Source organism: Centruroides vittatus, unplaced genomic scaffold (genome assembly GCF_030686945.1).
Source record: "Centruroides vittatus isolate TY-2023 unplaced genomic scaffold, ASM3068694v2 contig_577, whole genome shotgun sequence".
NCBI classification, from domain to species: domain Eukaryota; kingdom Metazoa; phylum Arthropoda; class Arachnida; order Scorpiones; family Buthidae; genus Centruroides; species Centruroides vittatus.
The window spans coordinates 1,228,126-1,249,148 of record NW_027122345.1 but is presented as its reverse complement, the minus strand read 5'-3'; the positions used below and the strand labels follow the sequence as shown (position 1 = coordinate 1,249,148).

Genomic DNA, 21,023 nt, shown 5'->3' with positions numbered 1-21,023 from the left:
AATTGGCAGAAATATTGTCATAATAATAGGTGGTCTTAAACTTTTTCAATTGACTGTAAATTAAGAGTAAAGTTTATAATTTTCCTTTGTCAATTTTGCTGTTTATAGTTTACTTAAAGACTCCTTTATATTATTAACACAGCTCAATATTAAATTACTTTGTTTTCTATCTGAATATTACATATTATTGTTAATGATAATGTATGTAATAAATAATAACTATTTCTTTGTTTTTATATATGTTTTTGATTGATTGTCATATTGGGGAGATGTCTTTCTGGCAACTTGCTGCCTTGCTTGTATAGACTATAAAATTAATACATAAATAATTTTACTTTATCACCAGAGTTCTTAAATTAATGTTTGTTTTTTTAAGGATTTTTCTATCTGTTAATCTCTTAGTAGTATACTATTTTACCAATAATATGAGTTTATCATTTTAGTTTTATGTAAAATAAAAAAAAAAAATTGTATTTGTATTATTTGGGAATATGAAAAGGTAGTAAATAAATGGAAAATTTTTATTCTAAAAATTCTGAAATTTCAATTTAATTGTTAATATGTAATTTTTTCAGACTTCCAGTTTATCAAAATTCAGTAGCATAAGTATTGATTCCTGTAGTTCACCAACTTCACCAGTAGTATCAACAACCTCAGTGACATCAACTTGGCCTAGTACACAAGATAGTCTAAAAAGTGAGCATTTGAATTCGTCTGTTTTAAAAAACCAGAGACCTCATACTATATCTTCTGGTATGTTGTTACCAAAGTTTACTGATTATAAAATTTGAAAATATTAATTATCTTTATTGAAAATTTTCTGTGTGGTTTTTATTTAGCTTATGAACATTCTGGTCACGTGAGGCCAGCTCTTACTGTTCAGACATTTCAACCATTAAATCAAGAAAAGAATATATGTAAAGAAAATTATTATGAGAATACATGCTTTTCTAAAGAAAGTCGTAATAATGATCATGGAAAATTTACAGATAATATCAATTTTCACAACAGAAATGATGAAAGAAATCATTCACCAAGTCCGCCAATTCCAAAAAGGTATATTTTATTAGCATTTTAAATAATTTGAATAGCTAAAATAACTAATTATATTTTTATTATAGTATTATTCAATTGTATTGATTGAATTTTTTTTATATAATTTAAGAATATTTTATACTTAAGACTGATTAACAAATAGCAAGGTTATGGCCGATGTTGTCGTCATGAAAACGTGAATGTCGGACATTTAGTGCTGCTATCCTGTAAGCCCAAAAGTTTAACAACGGGGTTTGGAATGTCGAACATGATTCCACTGATGTTCCAAATGCCATTGTCAAACTTCTAGGCTTACAGGATGGCAATGCTGAACATCCGACATTCACATTTTTATGATGAAAACATTGGCTGCAACCTCACTATTAAGAACTGATGAAAAACTTTTATAAATATGTATGTAACACACACATACATTTTTAAAAATATATATATAGAATATATTTCAACATCAGTATCAATTTAATAAAGTGATTATTATTGCTACTTAATTATTTTTTAAGATTTTTAAAAATTTTTTGAAAATTCTATTTTTGTAGAAATATATTTGAAGAAAAAGACAAGCCATATATTCCAGATAAATCACCATTTGTTAAAGCAAAACATATTCAACAGTTATTACTATATGGTTCTCCATCAAAGAGTGTTAGTGTTCCTGATTTTAATAAAACTCCATCAGATCAAGGTAAACTTCTATCACTTCATATTAATTAAAAATTTAAATATATCTTACTTTTTGTATCATTTTTATTTCAAACAATTGTTAACATGAAAGTAATTAGGAATATATTTAATAAATATATAACTATTATCAAAATGTTTACAGATAATGATAAACTTTTAAATGAAAATATGCTATAAATACTTGAAATCTTGATTAAATTTTTGAAGTGAGAGAGAGAAATGATCTATACTGTGAGAAGCCTCTGGTTACCACTCTTCATCCTTCTGCAGTGTCGGGACAGTTAGGCCCGCTCACACTGTCACTGGATGATGTAAATAAGTCAGAGATAGAAAATCATGAAAGTTTCTTCTCCTGTCAGCTCGTGACAGTTAAGAAGTAATGCGTCTTAACTCACGATTATAAAAGTATATTTGTAATTACTCATCGAATAGGAGGGTTTCCCAATATGAGTGGGGAGTGGTTGTGTATTCGTTGATAAGGTGGCTGGTGTCAAAGAAACTCCAAGTTTAAGCCAGTTTAATGAATAACAAAAGTTTAATGCATAACATAAGGAAGAGGTTAAATACATAAGGATTAAAATATGAGGCTAATTCAAAAAGTAAGGTAACAAGAGCTCCATGGGTGTCACATTTTCCTGTTGTTCGAATTTCCCATTAGGACAGCAGCAGAAGATCACAGCTTTATTACACAGGCGTTAGAAAGAGAAAATGTTGTGTCAGACTCTCACAATAACATTTGGAAGATGATTGCGTTCATGGAAACATGGTGAAATGTGGAAGTGCATAGTGCGAGAGCAACAGTGAACGCTGACTTGTATTGTCACAATCTGATGTGGTTAAGGGAAGCAATTTGCAGAAAATGACCTGGACTTCTCTCAAAAGGTGTCCTGTTGCTGCATAACAACGCCCGACCACATTTTGCCAAGGACACAACAGAATTGTTATGGTGCTTCAAATGGAAGGTACTGGAATGTCCTTCCTACAGCCCTGACCTGGTACCCTGTGATTTCCATCTCTTCGGACCATTGAAGAAGCATCTGGGTGGTAGGTGATTCCGATATGGAAGTTCAGCAAGGAACATCCATATCCAAGGGCATGGCTGAAGGGACTTGATGCAGATTTCTTTTCTGCTGGCGTCGATGCCTTGGTATATCATTGGAATAAATGTTTGGACAAGCATGGTGACTATGTTGAAAAAATAATATGTACCAGTGCCATAATAATCTGTATCACTATATCTGCCTGTGAAATAAAATTTGTACAGGAGAGCTTTTGTTACCTTACTTTTTGAATCACCTATGTATCTCTAGGTCAATAACTAACTAAATACACCTCTAATGTGGGCATAATACCTCTAATTGATAGTCAAACAGTCTTGAGCTTGAGTCATTCAGACGAGATAACAATGAGGAGAATTTTCTCTCTGGAAGTTCGAACTTGATGGAGACAATCAAGAGCTTAGAGATGAGAGATTGATGGATAGAAGCTTGGCCCACTAGCTTCTAGGAGAGTGTCCGTCCTGAGCTAGGGATTCTACCTCTTTTTATCTCTGACTCCCCTCCTTTTGGGGATAGAAGTCTTTCTGATGTGATTTGATGCACAAACTGCATCACAAGGGAGCAGTAGGTGAGACAGTATTTCAGATGTATCATCAGCTAGCAAGATAAGATCTTGCCACTGGAAATAGCTAAATTAAAGGAAAGTTTTATTTCCCTTTGTATCCATTTTTCATGGATGAGTAGAGCAGTTTGTGTCACTTTTCATGCATAAAAATGGCTTAACTGTATTAATTATCAAATAACATTAGAGACCTTTTCTAAACTTTACAAGAAAGGCTCTTGTTTGTCTCCAGACTCTCACAATACTTTACCAGTCATACAATTTATGTAATGTGTTATAAATGAAACTTTAATTTTTATTGGCTATGTATGGCATTTTTTTGATACTTCTTCCTGTATATATATAAATTCTTAGACTAATTAATCACCAAATTCTTTTATAGTAGTAAATTATTAATTAGATATGTATAAATTAATTTGATATCAAAATTTTCAAGTTTGGCATTTAATGACATACTCTTAATATACGCTGATATACCAGAAAAATAGAAACTTCCTTATCTGCCACCACTGAAAATTTTGAGCTACTCATTTATACTAATTAGATAACACATGCTGTATAAGCAGAAATAAATTGACTTAAAATTCCTGATCAACATGGATAAAAAAATTACTTAAATGACTGATTGTGGACTTACATAGATGCAATGCAGATGGGACACACTATCTCAGAAGTGACTGATGCATTTGGGTTTTCCCCATACAACTGTGTTAGTGTTTGAGTATATGACATTGGGACAAAACTAGTGCACATTGCTATTCACTGGCAGTTGTCACAGATTGTAATCAACAACTATCAAGCCACATTATCCCAGAACAACTAATTTTAATGCTGCTGTGTGTATGTGTGGCCATCATTCAACACATGATACAAAGGTCTGTAGCCATGCTGGGATTTAGCAGTTTTCATCTTACTCATGTCCCCCTGCTAACAGCTTCTCTTTGTGTCACATGACTAACCTATCATTGGATGGCAATGGTTTTTTAACAGGATAATGCAGCTTCATGTAGGGAACAGAAAGTTCATATATCATTGAAATCTGTAAAATGTTCCTCCAGTGTCATAATGTGGGAAACGCCGGGAGGTAGGACGGAGTCGTACCTCCTTTTTCTTTGGCGAATAGGTCGGCAAGACCCACCCCACTGTCAAGGATGGCTAATTTTTTGTGATATCCCGACTTGTCGGGATCGGTTAGTTAATTGTCAGGTCGAGTGGAGGAAGTGTGGGGTCGTCGATAAGAAAAACGGCAATAACTGCAGTAACAGGACAACACATATAAGATTTATTTAGACGGTAAACAGATACAAAAGCTCTAACGCGTTCCATTCCTAACCGCGAGAGAGAGAGTTTACAAATTTAGGGGGATCATACCTCTTCCTAGGATTAGTCGTAGGATTAGCTGTAATCGTAGGATTAATCTTCTCAGTTCTCCGGTCGTGGAGGTAAGCGGGAGGATCGGGCGGGCAGCTCGTCGTCGGCGGGCTTCGGTGAGTTCGTGTCTCGGCCCTCGCTTCTCGGGACGGATCCTACGGGTCGGGTGTCTTGTGCGGACCTTCAGCGACTGACCCCCGTTCTTAGATATCTCCCCCCTATTTATACTCCCGGTCTTGTCCGCTGCGATGACGGTACATGATGAGTCGATCTCCCTTGACTCAGAGGTTAGATCCGGGGAGGAGGGAAGTGAGTTGCCGGCGGAAGACTGCACATCCTTTGAATCTTGATCGCTATCTCCCGAGGGGTTTGAACAATAAAATTTAAAACGGACTGGTCGGTTTTACCCGGTCGTCACAATAATCTGTTCTCATAGGTACCATGAACTGAACACCATCAAACATCTCTGGGATGCTGTTGAAAGCCACTCAGAAGAAAGATTCCTCCTGCTAATTTTAAGGAATTAAATTAGTTCAATTGAAGCAACATGGGTTGCTATACCTCATAGTAGTATCAACATCTTGTGAGTTTTTCCAGTACATATCTATATAGTTATGAAAGCAAAAGTGGAGAAACATGATATTAGATGGGTGTTTCCATTTTCCTGGCATGTTAATGTATAATTGTTTGGATATATTAATTACATCTTATTTTGTAAATTTAAGAAAACTTCAAGTATTGATTTAGAAAAAAAATTTATATAATACTAACATTATATATTCTATTTTGGCAAATTCAAATTAGTTTTAGTTCTTTTATCACACTTCTAATAATCATTTTAGTTTTAGTTATTATGCAATACTTATCTGATGATATCATCATCAGATAAGTATTGCATAATAAATGAAAATAAAAATTTTACAATTATTTCTATTGCAGTTTAGAATCATTAAAGTTTATTTATATAAACATAAAAGAAACATTTAATTAATAAATTATAAAAATAAAATGAAAAATAAAACAAATATAAATAAATGTAAACTAGTTTGCATGATTTTGATGACCCAAGTTTTATTGTAGTTTATAGTCAGATTTATTATTAATTTATATTAACTTTGAAATTTTTTTTTCAGTTATGCCAAATCCTATATATGCTAATATTAATGATTTTTGTTTGAAAATTCCATCCAAAACTGCAAGTCTTCCAACAAGATACCATGGATGTAACAAAGTATGTTTTTAAAATTAAATATTTTTATTTATAAACAAATGTACATAAGCAATCTTAAAGTTAACAGCTAAATTATATATTAATGATAAGTTCCTTGCTCTTTATTCTATTAAAATTTACTTAAATGAAATATTTTCATGAATTTGGTAACTGGGTAAACTGAAATATGCAATTATTAAATTATATCCTAAAGTTAAATAAACCAGTTTCGTTTCAAGAAGATTCAAACATCAGTCTTAGAGGAGGAACAAAACACCTCAGAAAAATAAAATTATAGATAAAATGTCAATTTTGACACAAAATTCTTTTATCACACTTCTAATAATCATTTTAGTTTTAGTTATCTTTTTTAAAATCATCAATTGTTTAATCATTCAGAACGTTTTTGAATGTCTGACATACATATTTACTAATAACTTAGAATGAGGGCAAAGATTTAATTGTCACATTATTATTTTGAAAAATCAAGATCAGCACATCTAATAGACACAACAAGCAAAAATGTAAGTTTCACAGTTGTTACAAATAAGTTAACATATATATTTAAGTAAATTTTTTTTATCTTCTAATTGTGAAAATCATCTTTAGTAACTTTGCATTTTAAGGAAGAGAAGAGCTTGAAAATAAAGGTTAACTTTACCATATGACTGGAGATATACAATATAGTTTTCTTTTGTCTTCAACTGTGAAATTTATTTGAAATTCATAAATAGATTAGTACAATAAAAAAAAAGGCATCAAGATCTTAACAAATTACCAATGAAGAATAGCTCGTGTACATACCACAGAAAATAAATGTTTATTTTCAAGTAAATTTGAAATTGTATTGAAATTTATAAATCAGTGTCAATGATAGTAACCAGTTTGTTTGGACTATATATTGTCGAGCAGAAGGTCATATGTGCAATTTTAAACAATTTTACAGAAAAGCCAGAAGAAAGTTTGAGACTATAAAAATTCAATTTATGTTATATTGACCTGATTTTTTTCAATGGTAACTTTTCTTCATAGGAGGCTTTCATTGAAAATTTTTTTTGTTTCTGTATGTTCACTTACCTATCAGTTAGAAGAAAAATGACATAGGACCTTATGGCATGGACCTGACAATATGTTATAATAGAAGTCAAATCTTTTTTACCAGCAATGAGGGTTTTAATGAGCAAGTACTTTTGATTCTCATAACATCATCTTCAGGTTACACAAAGATTAAATTTATGGTATAAAATTTTGAATGTTTTTAAATACAATAGTCCCTCATTATATCGTGCTTGTCAGGAGACAAAGCACACTAAAAACTGAGTACTAAAAACTCTAGGCTTATACTAAACAGATTATACATGCAATGGAATCTATACTCTATTCTTTGTGTTTCTGATATAAAATAAACTTAGTTTTGCAATACTGAATTTTATTTGTGGTTATATCTTATTAATTGACGTTTACGTAAACATCGATACCATGAATGCCTATTTAGTGTTATTGTTTCTTTAACAATGACATTTAAAGACAAGTACTGTTGATATAAAAACAAAATATTGTTACTATTTTATTATACAGTACTATATTTCACAATAAATTACTTCTTAAAAATTTGTGTAATTTATATTTTTCAATAAAAATTATAAATACAGTAATTGAAAATTTAAAAATAAATATTGAACATATAATACAACATAAAATTACAAAAAGTAAAAATTCTCTAAAAAGCAAAATAAAATTACTATTGTATAAAAATTTTAGAACTTTCTGTTCAAAAATAAATAAATCTTTTCCCTACACATTACCAGTGAATTTGCAATTTCTGATTCACAGAAACTTGTAAATGAGAAGACAGTACTTAAAACCAATAAATAAACAACTTTTAATATCAAAATGAAACATAAATGATAATTGATCTGTCCACCTGTTTTGCTTATTTAGATCTTGACAAATTTATTGTTTTACCTGCAGTAGTAGTTTCAAAGACAATGGTAGAAATAAAATACAGTATGTTGTTGCAAAAAGAAATTCAATAGCAATTGATATTTTAAAATTTATTGACTGAAATGTTTTTAAAATTTGGGGAATAAAAAAAGCACAATATATCCGTATCTGCAATATAACGAGGAGCTACTGTATTTATATTTATTTCATTTGAATGGTTAAATGACTAAGCAAAAATATATAATTATATAAAATTTGGAATGAAATAAATATAAATCATATGTTTGATTTTTGTATAACCTGAAGATGAACTAAGATGATTGAAAGTACTTGTTTATTAAAACTCTCATTGTTAGTAAAATGGTTTTATTTCTATCTGAATGGTGTAAAAAAAAGTCTTTTTATTTCAAAAGTTTAATTCTTAAGATAGGGAACAATACTGTGGACAAAAGTATTATATATTGCTTAAAATAATTAAAAGTAATAAAAAAAAATAATATTGAAATATTAAGCTGATACACAATATCTTTTAAGTTTTACATTAAATGAAAGCATCAAAGAATTTATTAAACTTAACTAAAGTTAATTTGTCACAAGATTACACCATAGAGCATGTAAGATCTGAATATACTTATTTTACAATTACAAGAAGTATAGTTTTTATAATAATAATGTATTTACTTGAATAATCCACCCTTCAAGTAATCCATTCACCCATTTTTAAGATGCTGGTTGAAAAGAAGAAAAAGTTGAGCAATTTAATTTATTAAATTAATCAAATCCATCTAGTAAACAAAGTGATAACTACAGATACGTCTTACTAACCTTGTATAGCTTTGCAGTTACCACTTAAAAACGTAACACAAACCTTACATATTGTACGTCGGGTATAAAGACTGTAAACAACCAATAAGAGACGGTCCCTACTGTATAGCTATAACATATGAGCACCCTGAAGAAGATCCTAGAAGTGGGTCGAAAACATTTGTGTTACATTTTTAACTGCAAAGGTATACAAGGTTAGTAAGACATATCCATTATTATTAAATTAACTTTCTTATTTTATTTTTTAAAGAAAACAAATACTGTGTTTTCCCGAAAATAAGACTAAGTCTTATATTAATTTTTGTTCCAAAAGATGCATTAGGTCCTATTTTCAGAGGATGTCTCATCCAAAGGTGCTCGCTTAGGTATTTACAAATACTTAATTATAATTTATATTATCATTTATTTTAAGTTTTAATGTCAATAATAATATTTATTTATATTTAATTATATATTATTACTAGCAGATAAGCCCAGCATTGCTCAAGAAAAAAACAACAGCAGCAAAGATTAAGATTATTAGATTATTTCATACTTCTAACCCTTCTATTATATGATATTATAGTTCTTGATTTATATTTACAAAGGTTATATTATGTAAGGGTTTATCACACTGAGTGCTCAATCTAACACACTTTAAATATTTATTAAATTGTGTACAGTAAGGGAATAATTAATTTTTCAAGTGTGCTAGATTGGGCACTCAGTGTGATAAACCATTACATAAGATAGCTTTTATAATTATATGTTCAATCTTGCCTGTTTTCACCAGGTGCAAGAAGTAGGTCCCTCCTCTTCTGAGGTTAATTAGAGAATTTTTTGATGGGTCTAAAAATATGTTCGATTTCCTAACAAAAATGCAAAAAACTGAATCTAAAATAGTACAGTAGAAGCTGAGTTCTTCAAGGTAATCCTTAACACTCTCCCTCCCCTGCAGAAGGAATTTCCAAAAATCCCTTCTCAGTGTGCATTCTCATGATGTACCCTAACTGTGTACAAAATGTCAACTTGTAACTCCTAACCGTTTACACTTATTTATTATTATTTTATTAAACCTTTATAAGGAGCATACACAGCAAACGGGATATAAATGTTGGATTTCAAAAAAACAAACCACAAGTCGAACACTTCCCAAGCGTTTAGGACTGTGTGATATATTTTCGAATGATGTGTGCAGATCCAAGTAAGGTGGCCTTTTGCAGCTGACAGATGGTGATTTTGTCAATATTTATGGTTTGCAAATGCCGGCCAAGGTCTTTTGGCACAGCCCTCCAGTGTGCCAATAATCACTGGGACCACCTGTACTGGTTTATGCCAGAGTCGTTGCAGTTCAATTTTAAGGTCGTGATAACGGTTAAGTTTTTCCTGTTGTTTTTCATCAATTCGGCTGTCACCCGGTATGGCGACATCGATGATCCACACTTTTTCCTTCTCCACAATTGTGAGGTCTGGCGTATTATGTTCCAAAACTTTATCAGTCTGAATTCGGAAGTCCCAAAGTATTTTGGCACATTCATTTTCAACTACTTTTTCGGGTTTATGGTCCCACCAGTTTTTTCCTACAGGTATATGGTAGTTGTGGCACAGATTCCAATGGATCATTTGGGCTACATAATTGTGTGTCTGTTTATAGTCTGTCTGTGCAATTTTTTTACAGCAGCTGAGGATATGATCAATAGTTTCATCAGCTTCTTTACATAATCTGCATGTTGGGTCATCAGCTGATTTTTCAATTTTGGTCTTAATTACATTTGTTCTGATTGCTTGTTCCTGGGCTGCCAAAATCAGGCCTTCTGTCTCCTTCTTCAGTGCTCCATTAATAAGCCATAACCAGGTCTTTTCTTTATCAACTTTTCCTTCAATTTTGTCCAGGAACTGCCCATGTAATGCCTTGTTACGCCAGCTGTCAGCTCTAGCTTGTAATGCAGTTTTCTTGTACTGATTCTTTGTTTGCTGTGCTTTAAGGAGTTTTCTATTATTGACAGCAATCAGTGCAGGTTCCTTACTTTCCTTGACATATTCTGCCAGTGCATATTTATCTCTTCAACAGTTTGTTTTACTTGTAAATACACTTATTTATTATTATTATTATTTTATAATTCAATACATCCATCATGGGTTGCAACAGACATATTAAATACAACTATTTGGAATCAGCCAGATGGTTATATTTAATATGTCTCTATGTTATTTGACAATCTTAACAGGGGCTTATTTTGGGGTAGGGCTTATATTGCAAGCATCCTGAAAAATCATCTAGGGCTTATTTTCCAGTTAGGTCTTATTTTCGGGGAAATACAGTATAAATGTTTTCAAAACATGTTTACAACTGTGTTCAAAATGACTTTTTTGTTTCTTATTTTCTTGTATATTTTATTTATCCTTATTTTCATGAAACTAGTATCTCAAAAACATTTTGTAATATTGCTCATAACTATTGACTATAGATGACAATTTTATTAAGCAAAGTCATCCAGTTGATAAGATAATTTACCACTAGCAAAAGAAGTGAAAAGCTTATTAACTGGAACATCCTGGCCTCACCAGTTGCATCACCAAATATGTTTTGAATAAACTGTACATCCTAACTTTTTTACAATTTTTTGGAAAAAAACTGCATGGATTATACAACTAAATATGGTAATTACATTATATATGTATCCTAGAACATTAAATCAGATTCATAATACTGATCTCTCTACTTCCTGATGATAAGCAATCACATTATTTTGACGCAATGTAGTTATATTATTAAAAATACAAGCCAAAATTAAAATTATTCAGTTATTGAAAATTAAAATTTCATTTAATATATTTTTTTGTGATCAATAAATTTTATTTTTGTTATTATCTATGTTTTCTTTAGCAAAATATTATTAAAAATCTTATGAAATGCTGTTATAATATAATATTACCTGCACTATTTGAATAAATACGTTGTGCTTTCATCAGTTTAATTTACAATTTTATCAATGATTAATTTAGTTAAAGAAAATATGATAAACTTTAATTATTATCAATAAATAAAATAATGATAAATGATAATTACAAAACTTAATTTTTTTAATTGTGTTGTTATATTTTTTGTTAAGAACAAAAATATATAGAAAAAAAATGAAAATATAATTTTTTATATTTAATATAATACTTATTACTACTATTGGTATAAATGAATAAACATACTTTTTTTTACAGTTATCTTTTCAGAAAGATTTAGCATCTGCCTTGTCTAAAAGTTACTTATATCATAGATCTGATGAGGAAACTAATAAATCTGAGGATAAAAAGATCTTTGAAAAGAAAGTTTCTGGTAAGATTTCACAATTTTAATTAACATTAGGATCTGATCATAAAAAATATAAATAATCATTTTTAAATATTTAAATACAATTTTAAGAGATTCTTCTTAAAACAAAAACATACTGAATTAGTTTGTTTAATATCCTATATCCTATCTTGAAGATAAATTTTTTATTTAAAATTAGTATAATTTATTTCTTTGTAAATTTCATTTTATCAATATTGTTAAAGTTTATTAATTTCTTGTTTAAAAAAGTTAATTTTAAATAATTTCTTAATCATTTATTTAGTATATAATAATCCTATTTAATGACTTTTTTGTTTTTTATTCTTAAATACCATCCTAATCCTATACCATCATATTAAACAGAACAAAAAATGATTATTATAAATTAACTTTTTCAATATTCACATAAATTACAATGTATTTAATTTCTTGTAATACTATATAAATTTTTATGACTGAAATAGCATTGAATTATAATTATTATTTATTTAAATTGAATGTTAAGTTGAATATGCATACTAATTAATACTTGTAGGAAGTAGGGCTGTGCTAAATCAAAATTTCGATGTCAATATTGGGCTTGATATTGAGATTCCTTTGGTGTCTGATATATTGATAGCAACATGTCAAAATATCAATATTTTCATTGTAAACAGTTTCAGTTTGATAATTCAAACTGAAACTGATATTTGTTTACAATGATTTCAGCACAACAGTGTTAAGAAGTTATAAATAATTTTATTTTCATTAATTTTCTTTTTCTTTGTATCAGTTTAGGCAAAACATTTTTTTTTTTTTTAGTGAGGAAACTTTTCCTCAAAAGTAAGTTATATAATTAAATTTTTAAATATCATTAATAAAACCAATTCACTAATATATTGACATTTAACTATACTTTTATCTTAAGCTAGATTGGCATTAAACCTGATTTTTGATTAAAACAAATTTTATTAGATACATAGCAACAAAAAGATAATTTAAATTTATAAAATCAATAATTATACTTCAAGCAAAATAATATATAGCTCAATAAATTTAATATTATTTAGAATATTTAAACTAGTAACCATTTCAATTGGATAGACACAGTTTATACCACAAAACCCTTAAAAATTCAGCAAGTACTTTAATCAGCAACCATCTTAAACCGTTATTGTCAGGTTCAAAAGTGCACTGTAGCTAACAAAAACATTTCTTTGCCAAAGGTTTTGTTGGATTTTAAAGTTAGAACATTTTTTCTGAAAAAAATGTTTTACCATTTATAATAAAGAAAAAATTTTCAGCTACATTATAAAATTTATTGAATTGATTGAAAACAACAAAAAATAAATTACAAGAACAGATAGTTTTTGTATATTCATTTGAAAGAGATAATTGAATATCAGCATTCTTTGAATGAAAAACAAAACAACAACAATCAAAATTGGCATGCATTGACTTGATTGATGGAATACATCAGCCTTATAAAATATGCTTAGCAGCATTATTATATGGCCAGAGTTGTTATTAATTTTTATAACAATGACATAGCAAAATAAATTGATAAAAACTCCAGGACAGCAAATATAGTTAAAGTTCATAAAATAGATGAAACATTAAAATAAAGTAAAAATGTCTTCTTACTTTATTATATTACTGGGCAGGGATGGCAAACCTTTTTGAGTCCACATGCCATATAGTAAGCATACTTATTTTTTAAAAATTTTGTGTGCTGAAGTTTTAGACTTTGAATAATTCATATTTATTCTAATTAAAGCATATTCAAAGAAATGAAATAAATATGCTTTAATTAGAATAAATGTAAAGAAGCTGATTGAAAGAAAGGATGATTGAAAAAGATGGGCGATAAACTGTAATTGATACATTATGCATCAGAAGATTTTTCCAATGTTTCACTTTGCACACATGTGCCATAGGTTCACTGCCCCTGTCCTGGGATGTAAGAAGGATGCAAAGTTCATTAAAAATTCTTTCTGGATATGACACAATAAAAATATGTTATTGATAAAAACTCCAGGATCATAAATATTGTCCTGGACTTTTTAATAATAATAATGCTTTTATTATCACCACCATAGGAATTTTTTTAGTTGTATAATCAGAAAGATAAAGTCAAGATACAGGTTGATTCCACCAAACGATTTTTATGTTCCTGAGGTGTATAAACAATGAAGTGAGACGACACTTTTACTTTATTTTTATGTTTCAGCAATATCTATATTTTATAAATCTGTTAAGATCTATCAAAAAAGTTTGACATTACATAAAATTATTTCAAAATGAAAATGCTAAAATAGTTGAAAATATCATTCAGCAAAAAATTCTACTATAAATAATAACTTTCACAAATGTACAGAATATGTTGCCTTGATATGTTAAAAAAAATGTTGAAACTTGAAATATGTATAAATTGTATAATTAGAAATTGTATTTATCAAACTTAGAAACACACTACTTTTTTCATAAAATAAATTGTAATGCTTATTGAAATCTTAGTACAGGCTATTACAGTGATGGTGGTGAACCCACAACCCATGCAATGATTTCAAGGTATCTGCACTGAAAGTTTAGAAAGTATTAGTTTCGAAATCTATGAAATGTTTTTTTTATAATTTATAAAAACTTTATATATGTAATGTGAAAGCAAGGTCCTAAAACTGTCATTAAAAGTCTTAAAGAACATTAATTATAAACCTCAAAAAGAAAAATCATTGTCAAATGCAACAGCAGATTTCATATTACTTGAAATATTTATTTCTGTTATAATCATATTATTTTCTTTTCATTTATATAACATTTATCATTATTTTTCTGATATATATTAAAAAGTTAAATAAAGTAAAATTTTGCAAGCATATCTTGTTTTCTTTTAATTTCTCAAGCTAAATATTTGATCTGTCATTTGGAGTTATTAAATTTCAAATTAAATTTTGACCCACCTTCAGAAAAAGGTTTGCTGGTCTATTATAATAGAAGTTTTATTCTCTTGTCTATTTTAATTTCATATTTCACTTTTAGTTTAGTTTATTTTATCTTATTTTTTATCTTAATTTTTTTAATTTTATGTTTATGAACTATTGCTGTTTAATTTTTTGTTAGATTGGTGTTATTTAATATGTAATGATATGTGGTTTTCTGACATTAAACAGCAAAGACCAGCTTCATTTGCAGGTTTGTAATCTTTTAATAAGGAAAACTGATATAAAATGTACTATAAGTATTTTAATTAAATTCAATTATTCTGAAAACAGGTCATTTTTTTTTTAGGTGTATCAAGTACTTCAGAATTTTCTCATAGTAAAGGACTATCTACTTTACAAAAAACTGGAAACTCTAACAAACCTCCTACACCTGTTCGACGTTCATCTTCAATATCATCTCAGTCTTTAGACAAAATAACTTCACATCAAAAAAATACTGATTACGGAGTTCATATTAAAAAGAGTTCTGAAAAAGTACAGACAAATACTGACAACCAAAAATCAGAAAAAAGTCAATTTGACAGTAAAACAGATAATTCAGATGTTAATAAAACATATAAATCCACAGATTGGGAAGAAAAAGATCTAGAAAATGATGTGTTTGAAAGACGTACAAGATTCCTTCAAGCACTAAATGCCACTCTTACTTTCCAGAATCGTCAAAAATGCCAAGACACAAAACATGGTGATGAAGGAATTTATCAGAACACTGAAGGAAGAAAACAAATACAAGCCATGGTATTACAATTTCAAAATCAAGCTCAGTCACAAAAGCCCATCCTTAAACAACAAATATTTCCAAGATCAACAAGTGATAATCCAAATTCTCAAGTTTCAACACAACAATGTAATGAAAAATCTATAAGGAATTCCTTCACAAAACATAACACAAGTCCTTTTAATGAATCAAATAAAAATCTTGGAACTAATTATAATACTAAAAGAGAAAATTCTGTTCAGAGTTTTAATTCAAAAACCACAACAAAACTTATATCACATCAAATTCAGAGAAAAACTTCCTTACCAGATCCATCACCTAATAAAGAACAAAGCACTTCAAATTATAAAAATCCTGAATGTTTTCAAAAATGTCTAATACAACCTGCTGTAGAATTGAAATTATCGGCACAGGTTGAAAGATCGGGAAGTTCTCCGCTCTTTCCCGTCAGTGCATTAGTGGAAAACAAATCTTTTATTGCATCACTTAATGCTAAATTAGCCAAGCAAAGTCAGTTTGACGAGAAAAATATAGGATTTAAACATAGCACTCACAGTTGGGGTAAAAAACGTACTGAAAATGCTTACTTAGATACATCAACAACTAAAGTGCATAGATGGTTATCTCGAAAAGACCGAATGGTTGTTTCTTCTTGTTGTGAAACTCTCATGGATCAGATCAGAAGAGGTACCTCCTTACGAAAAGTTATATGTAATGACCGATCGGCACCAAAACTCTCGTGACGATTGAGAGTGGTTTTTGTCTGTCACATTTAGCCCTGCAAATAGCCAGTAAGGCTATAGAAAAAGATTTTTTACTTTTTAATCCCTGAGTATTGTGCTGTACATATGCAGAAGAAATGTCATTTTTTTGTAATTTTCCATATTAGTAGTTCCAAGATAAGCAGTAGTTTTATAAAAGGAAATTATTTATTTATTTATTTATTGTCATTTGTGAAAGTATTATATATTAGTGTATTAATTTATTTACGGTTTATAAATTTTAATTATTATTTATTGATGCACTGTATATTCAACATTATTTATTTTGTTTTATGATTTTGTTTTCATTTAAAGATATTTTATGAACAAAATCAAAAACAAGTGGATTAGAGTTCACAACTACTGTAATATCTAAAAATTACACTCAATTATTGAATTTATTTTTTCAATGAAGTTTTAAAACTTTATTTTACAAAATAATCTAAATATTTATTAAATATTTTTATTTACTAAAAAAATTTTAAAGTCAAACATCAATAATGACTTAAATTAGTGATAAGTATTGCTGGCTAATGTGTCAGTGAAAACCACAGTTATGAGAACGAAAAAGAGTATTATTATTATTGTTACTTTAACATAATTTAAGACTAAATTGTTTATTGAAACTGGTTAACAGATAAAATTTGCTTGAATTAGGTGTTGGTATTTTTTAATTAATAGCTAAAAAAATATATTATGCAGTTTGTTATAAAAATGTTTCTGGGAAAAAGAATCCAATATCTAGACAGACAGCAGCTTCTTTATTATAACTATAAAAATGAAATTATTCTGGCATGCTTACATTATTTAGTCAATAAAATTTATCATAAATTTGTTTTTTTTTTTTAAATATTAGACTTTTTATATTTTATTATTATTAATGATAAATTTTGATATATAATTTTATTACTTAAATAGAAATATTGAATTATTTCAAAATGGTGCAAAATTACTTAAAATTAATCATGTTAAAAATTTTAGTGTTGGATAATTTAAAGCTTTTAGTATATTTGTATTTTCATATGTATTGAAATTATTTATGATTAATTATATAGTAATATAAATACAGGTAAGTTTTATAATTTTTAATGATATTTGTTTTTAAAATTATAAATTTCATTCATCAATAAGAAATGTATTAAATTTGTTAAACTTTACAAATAATAGCAACACAATAAAAGTTTAATATTTTAAGAAGCATTGTTAATTTTACATTATTATTTTTGAAGCCAAGATGCTCCATATTCAAATTGCAAATTTAAACAGAAGTAAAATAAGTTTATTGTGTTGCTGTGATTTATTTTCATGGAATTGTAATATGTTCCAATGTTTAATTTATGAAGCTTTTAGTTATATGTTGCATGAAATAATTTATATACAGTCGACTCCGCATAAGTCGACACCTGGATAACTCGACACCATAGGTTAATTAGTCAGCTTTCTGTGGTCCCGGCCAACTTACATAGGCAATAATGTTATTAACGTTAAAAAACTCGTTATACTCAACATCGTTTAACTCCTCACCACTGGATAAATCAACATACTTTTTCTGTTTCACACTTTTTAGACATCTGATAAGTCAACTCCCCTCCTGAAAAAATGAGTTCACACGTACAATAAGCTGTGTGGTGTGAACTCATTTTTCAGGGGGAGTCGACTTATCATAATTCTAAAAAGTGTGAAACAGAGAAAGTATGTTCATTTATCCAGTGGTGACGAGTTAAATGATGTCGAGTATACCGAGTTTTTTAACGTTAATAACATTATTGCCTATGTAAGTTGGCCAGGACCACAGAAAGCTGACTAATTAACCTATGGTGTCGAGTTATCTGGGTGTCGACTTATGCGGAGTCGACTGTATATTAAGAATTTCCAAAAAATTCCATCCTAAGTTATAATAATAATTATATTTATTTTATTTCAATGTATTTAACATTTTAATATACAATACATATCATCACATCCATTTCCCAGGAGGGGTGGGATTGCACATGTACACTCATCCATTTATCAGATTCTTCCAGACACTCCTGTCTCCGAATACGTCTTTTGCTTCTGCTACTTTCTTCTCTTTATCAGAAAGTCAAAAGTGTAAGCACAGTGTTTTTAAAAATTCATTAATCTTTATCTTTAGAAGCAAATGCCTGAAATAAAGTAAGAAAACTTCAGATAAAACTTTAAGGCAATTAGTAGAATGCATAGTAGAAATCTTTTATACTATGAATAAATTTTTATTAAAATATAAAATTTTTAAAATACAGAACAGCAGTGGCATGCCGTGACATTTGATGATAGGGAAGCTGTTTTCATAAAAATTTTAAACAAATACTGAAAATGACAAAAATAAACAATTTATTTATTTTAATTCTAAAATAGATAATTGACACGAAACAAAGATAAGAGGATCTTTTTATAAACTAACTCTATTTGGCAGTTTTTTCCGCAAAGTTGTTAATTACTTTATCATAAAAATTGCTCGTCGTCGATTCCATCAAAGTATTTAAAAGCTCTTTTTCTATCGAAAGCAATGCTAGTGATGACAATCTTTCCTCTGATTTCAGTCTTTTCCTGAGTGTTCCTTGTGAATGTATCAATTCACTTCATGGTTCAAAAACTGCACTCAACAGACACACTCGTAGATGGTATCATTAAAATTAGTGATATTAAATCATATAATTCTTTTAGTTTGTTCAGATTGTCATTAATTATAATAGTTTTTATGTCTAAGAGTGACTTGCCAATATAGTCTGGACATGAATATAAATATTGCAATTCATTACGTAATTTAGATAAATCAAAAATTCTCCATAAAATTTACTTAAAGAATTAAAACTCACTTTGGAAAATTGTTTTTCATAATATTTAAAATTATTAACATCTAAAAGTGATAAAAATTCTAAAGATTTTATGTCTGAAAATCTGTCAATATAATTATAATTAAACGAAAATTATAATTAAATATAGCTTTGTAAAGAAATATACATAAAAGTAACAAAATATTCTTTACTTTTTAAATCTTAAAACAATCCACTTAGTCAAATAGCTCCCTACAAGTGACTAATGGATAGAATCATTGGAAGTGAGTTACATATTGGAGTGATATACAATATTTTGGTGTGTAGCATCCACAAGCCAAACCATGTGAGGTTGTTGCTTTGTAAAGTGCATGTGCGAATGCCTGTAATCTGGCTGCTTTACATGATTCAAATATTTTCACCATGGAAGCTATCCTGTATTTGACAGTACAGTGCTTCCATTGGAAATATGGCTATACAAATTTATATTTGAATATACAAAAGCAATCTTATCATTGTTTTTCACATGTATAGGAATTTGTAATAAAATATTAATTTTAAGTATGAAAGGTAGTATATTAAAATATGAAAATAATCACACAATATGTATTTATATTTTAGAAAATACAAGGGAAGTGGCACTTCCACAGCTTCCATGGATGGCACACCACTGCAGAACAGTATTAATTACTAAAAAGAATTTTAATAATAAATTTATAAAAATTTTAAATATTTTTGTATTAAAAAAATTTATAATTATAAAATTTTTTCAGAAAATAGATTTAAAAAACAATATAAAAGAAAATAATGAAAAAAACAAAGCTTAAATCAATTCCTTTATTAATTATTAAATTTTTTTTAAAAATTGAATAGATCATAAAAGTTGTAAAATATTTCACATAAATGCACTAAAATTCATTCTTCAGATCAGTGAAGTGTAAATATAAGTATCAAGGGTGCATAAAATAATGTAACAAAAGTAAAAATTAAAAAGTCTTCAAAAGCAATCCAATAATTTTAATATATTGTAAATTGAAAATTATCTTATGATAAAAATTGTTTGGTCTGGAAATAACATCATCTGTTGATTTATCTCATTAAGACTTTTGTATTCTTTTATTAATGACTTGATAAAATCAAAATTTTTAATTATTAAATTTGATTGTAAACAAACAGTAGTGTAAATGTATTAATCATTTCCGTCAACAAAACAAAATTATAAAGTCTACAAAAAAGGGACAAATTCAAATTTTATTACCGTATTTTACGGACTATAAGACGCACCTGAATTTTGGAAGCAATTCTTCGAAGAAAAAAGTGCGTCTTATAGTTTGTAAAATACAGTATTATTGTTATGAGTCTATTCAATAAATTAATGACATAATTACTAATGATTTCAGAAATATCTATTTTTAAAAGCTGTAGCTTATTGATATTTCTTGACATAGTCACTCTTGACGGTATGACTTCCTCCTTAACATCTTTCATATTTCTGTGGTAAAATAATATTTTGGTTGCTTATAAAGACAGAATTGCACTGATGCTTTTGAGTCATTATTACACTGGAATTTTTTTTTGTAATAACAGTACTACCTTGAGAGGTACGAACAACTGCAAATCAGATGGTACAAGGTTGTATAGAGGATGTGGTAATACTTTCATTCTAATTTAGTGACAATTTCCTGTGCTGCTTCAGAATGAAAATGGAGGATTTTGTTTGTTTTTTCTGATGTTTCTTTATTATTGTTGGCTTT

At 28.4% G+C, this 21,023-nt stretch overlaps 1 protein-coding gene across 3 annotated transcripts in view; it reads left to right on the top strand.

Moving 5' to 3' along the window:
• The window catches only part of LOC136979078 (serine-rich adhesin for platelets-like), a 94,486-nt gene extending 76,955 nt beyond the window's left edge, over positions 1–17,531 (top strand). For 2 of the 3 annotated variants that reach the window (XM_067274985.1, XM_067274986.1), the window contains exons 11-17: positions 576–753; positions 840–1,056; positions 1,593–1,738; positions 5,862–5,959; positions 11,903–12,017; positions 15,114–15,185; positions 15,282–17,531. In XM_067274985.1, the coding sequence (XP_067131086.1) occupies positions 576–753; positions 840–1,056; positions 1,593–1,738; positions 5,862–5,959; positions 11,903–12,017; positions 15,114–15,185; positions 15,282–16,456 (2,001 nt within the window). In that variant the 3' untranslated portion in view covers positions 16,457–17,531. The remainder of the gene's footprint in view (positions 1–575; positions 754–839; positions 1,057–1,592; positions 1,739–5,861; positions 5,960–11,902; positions 12,018–15,113; positions 15,186–15,281) is intronic. The other variant, XM_067274987.1, reaches the window with a different exon arrangement.
• The last annotated feature ends 3,492 nt before the right edge of the window (positions 17,532–21,023 follow it).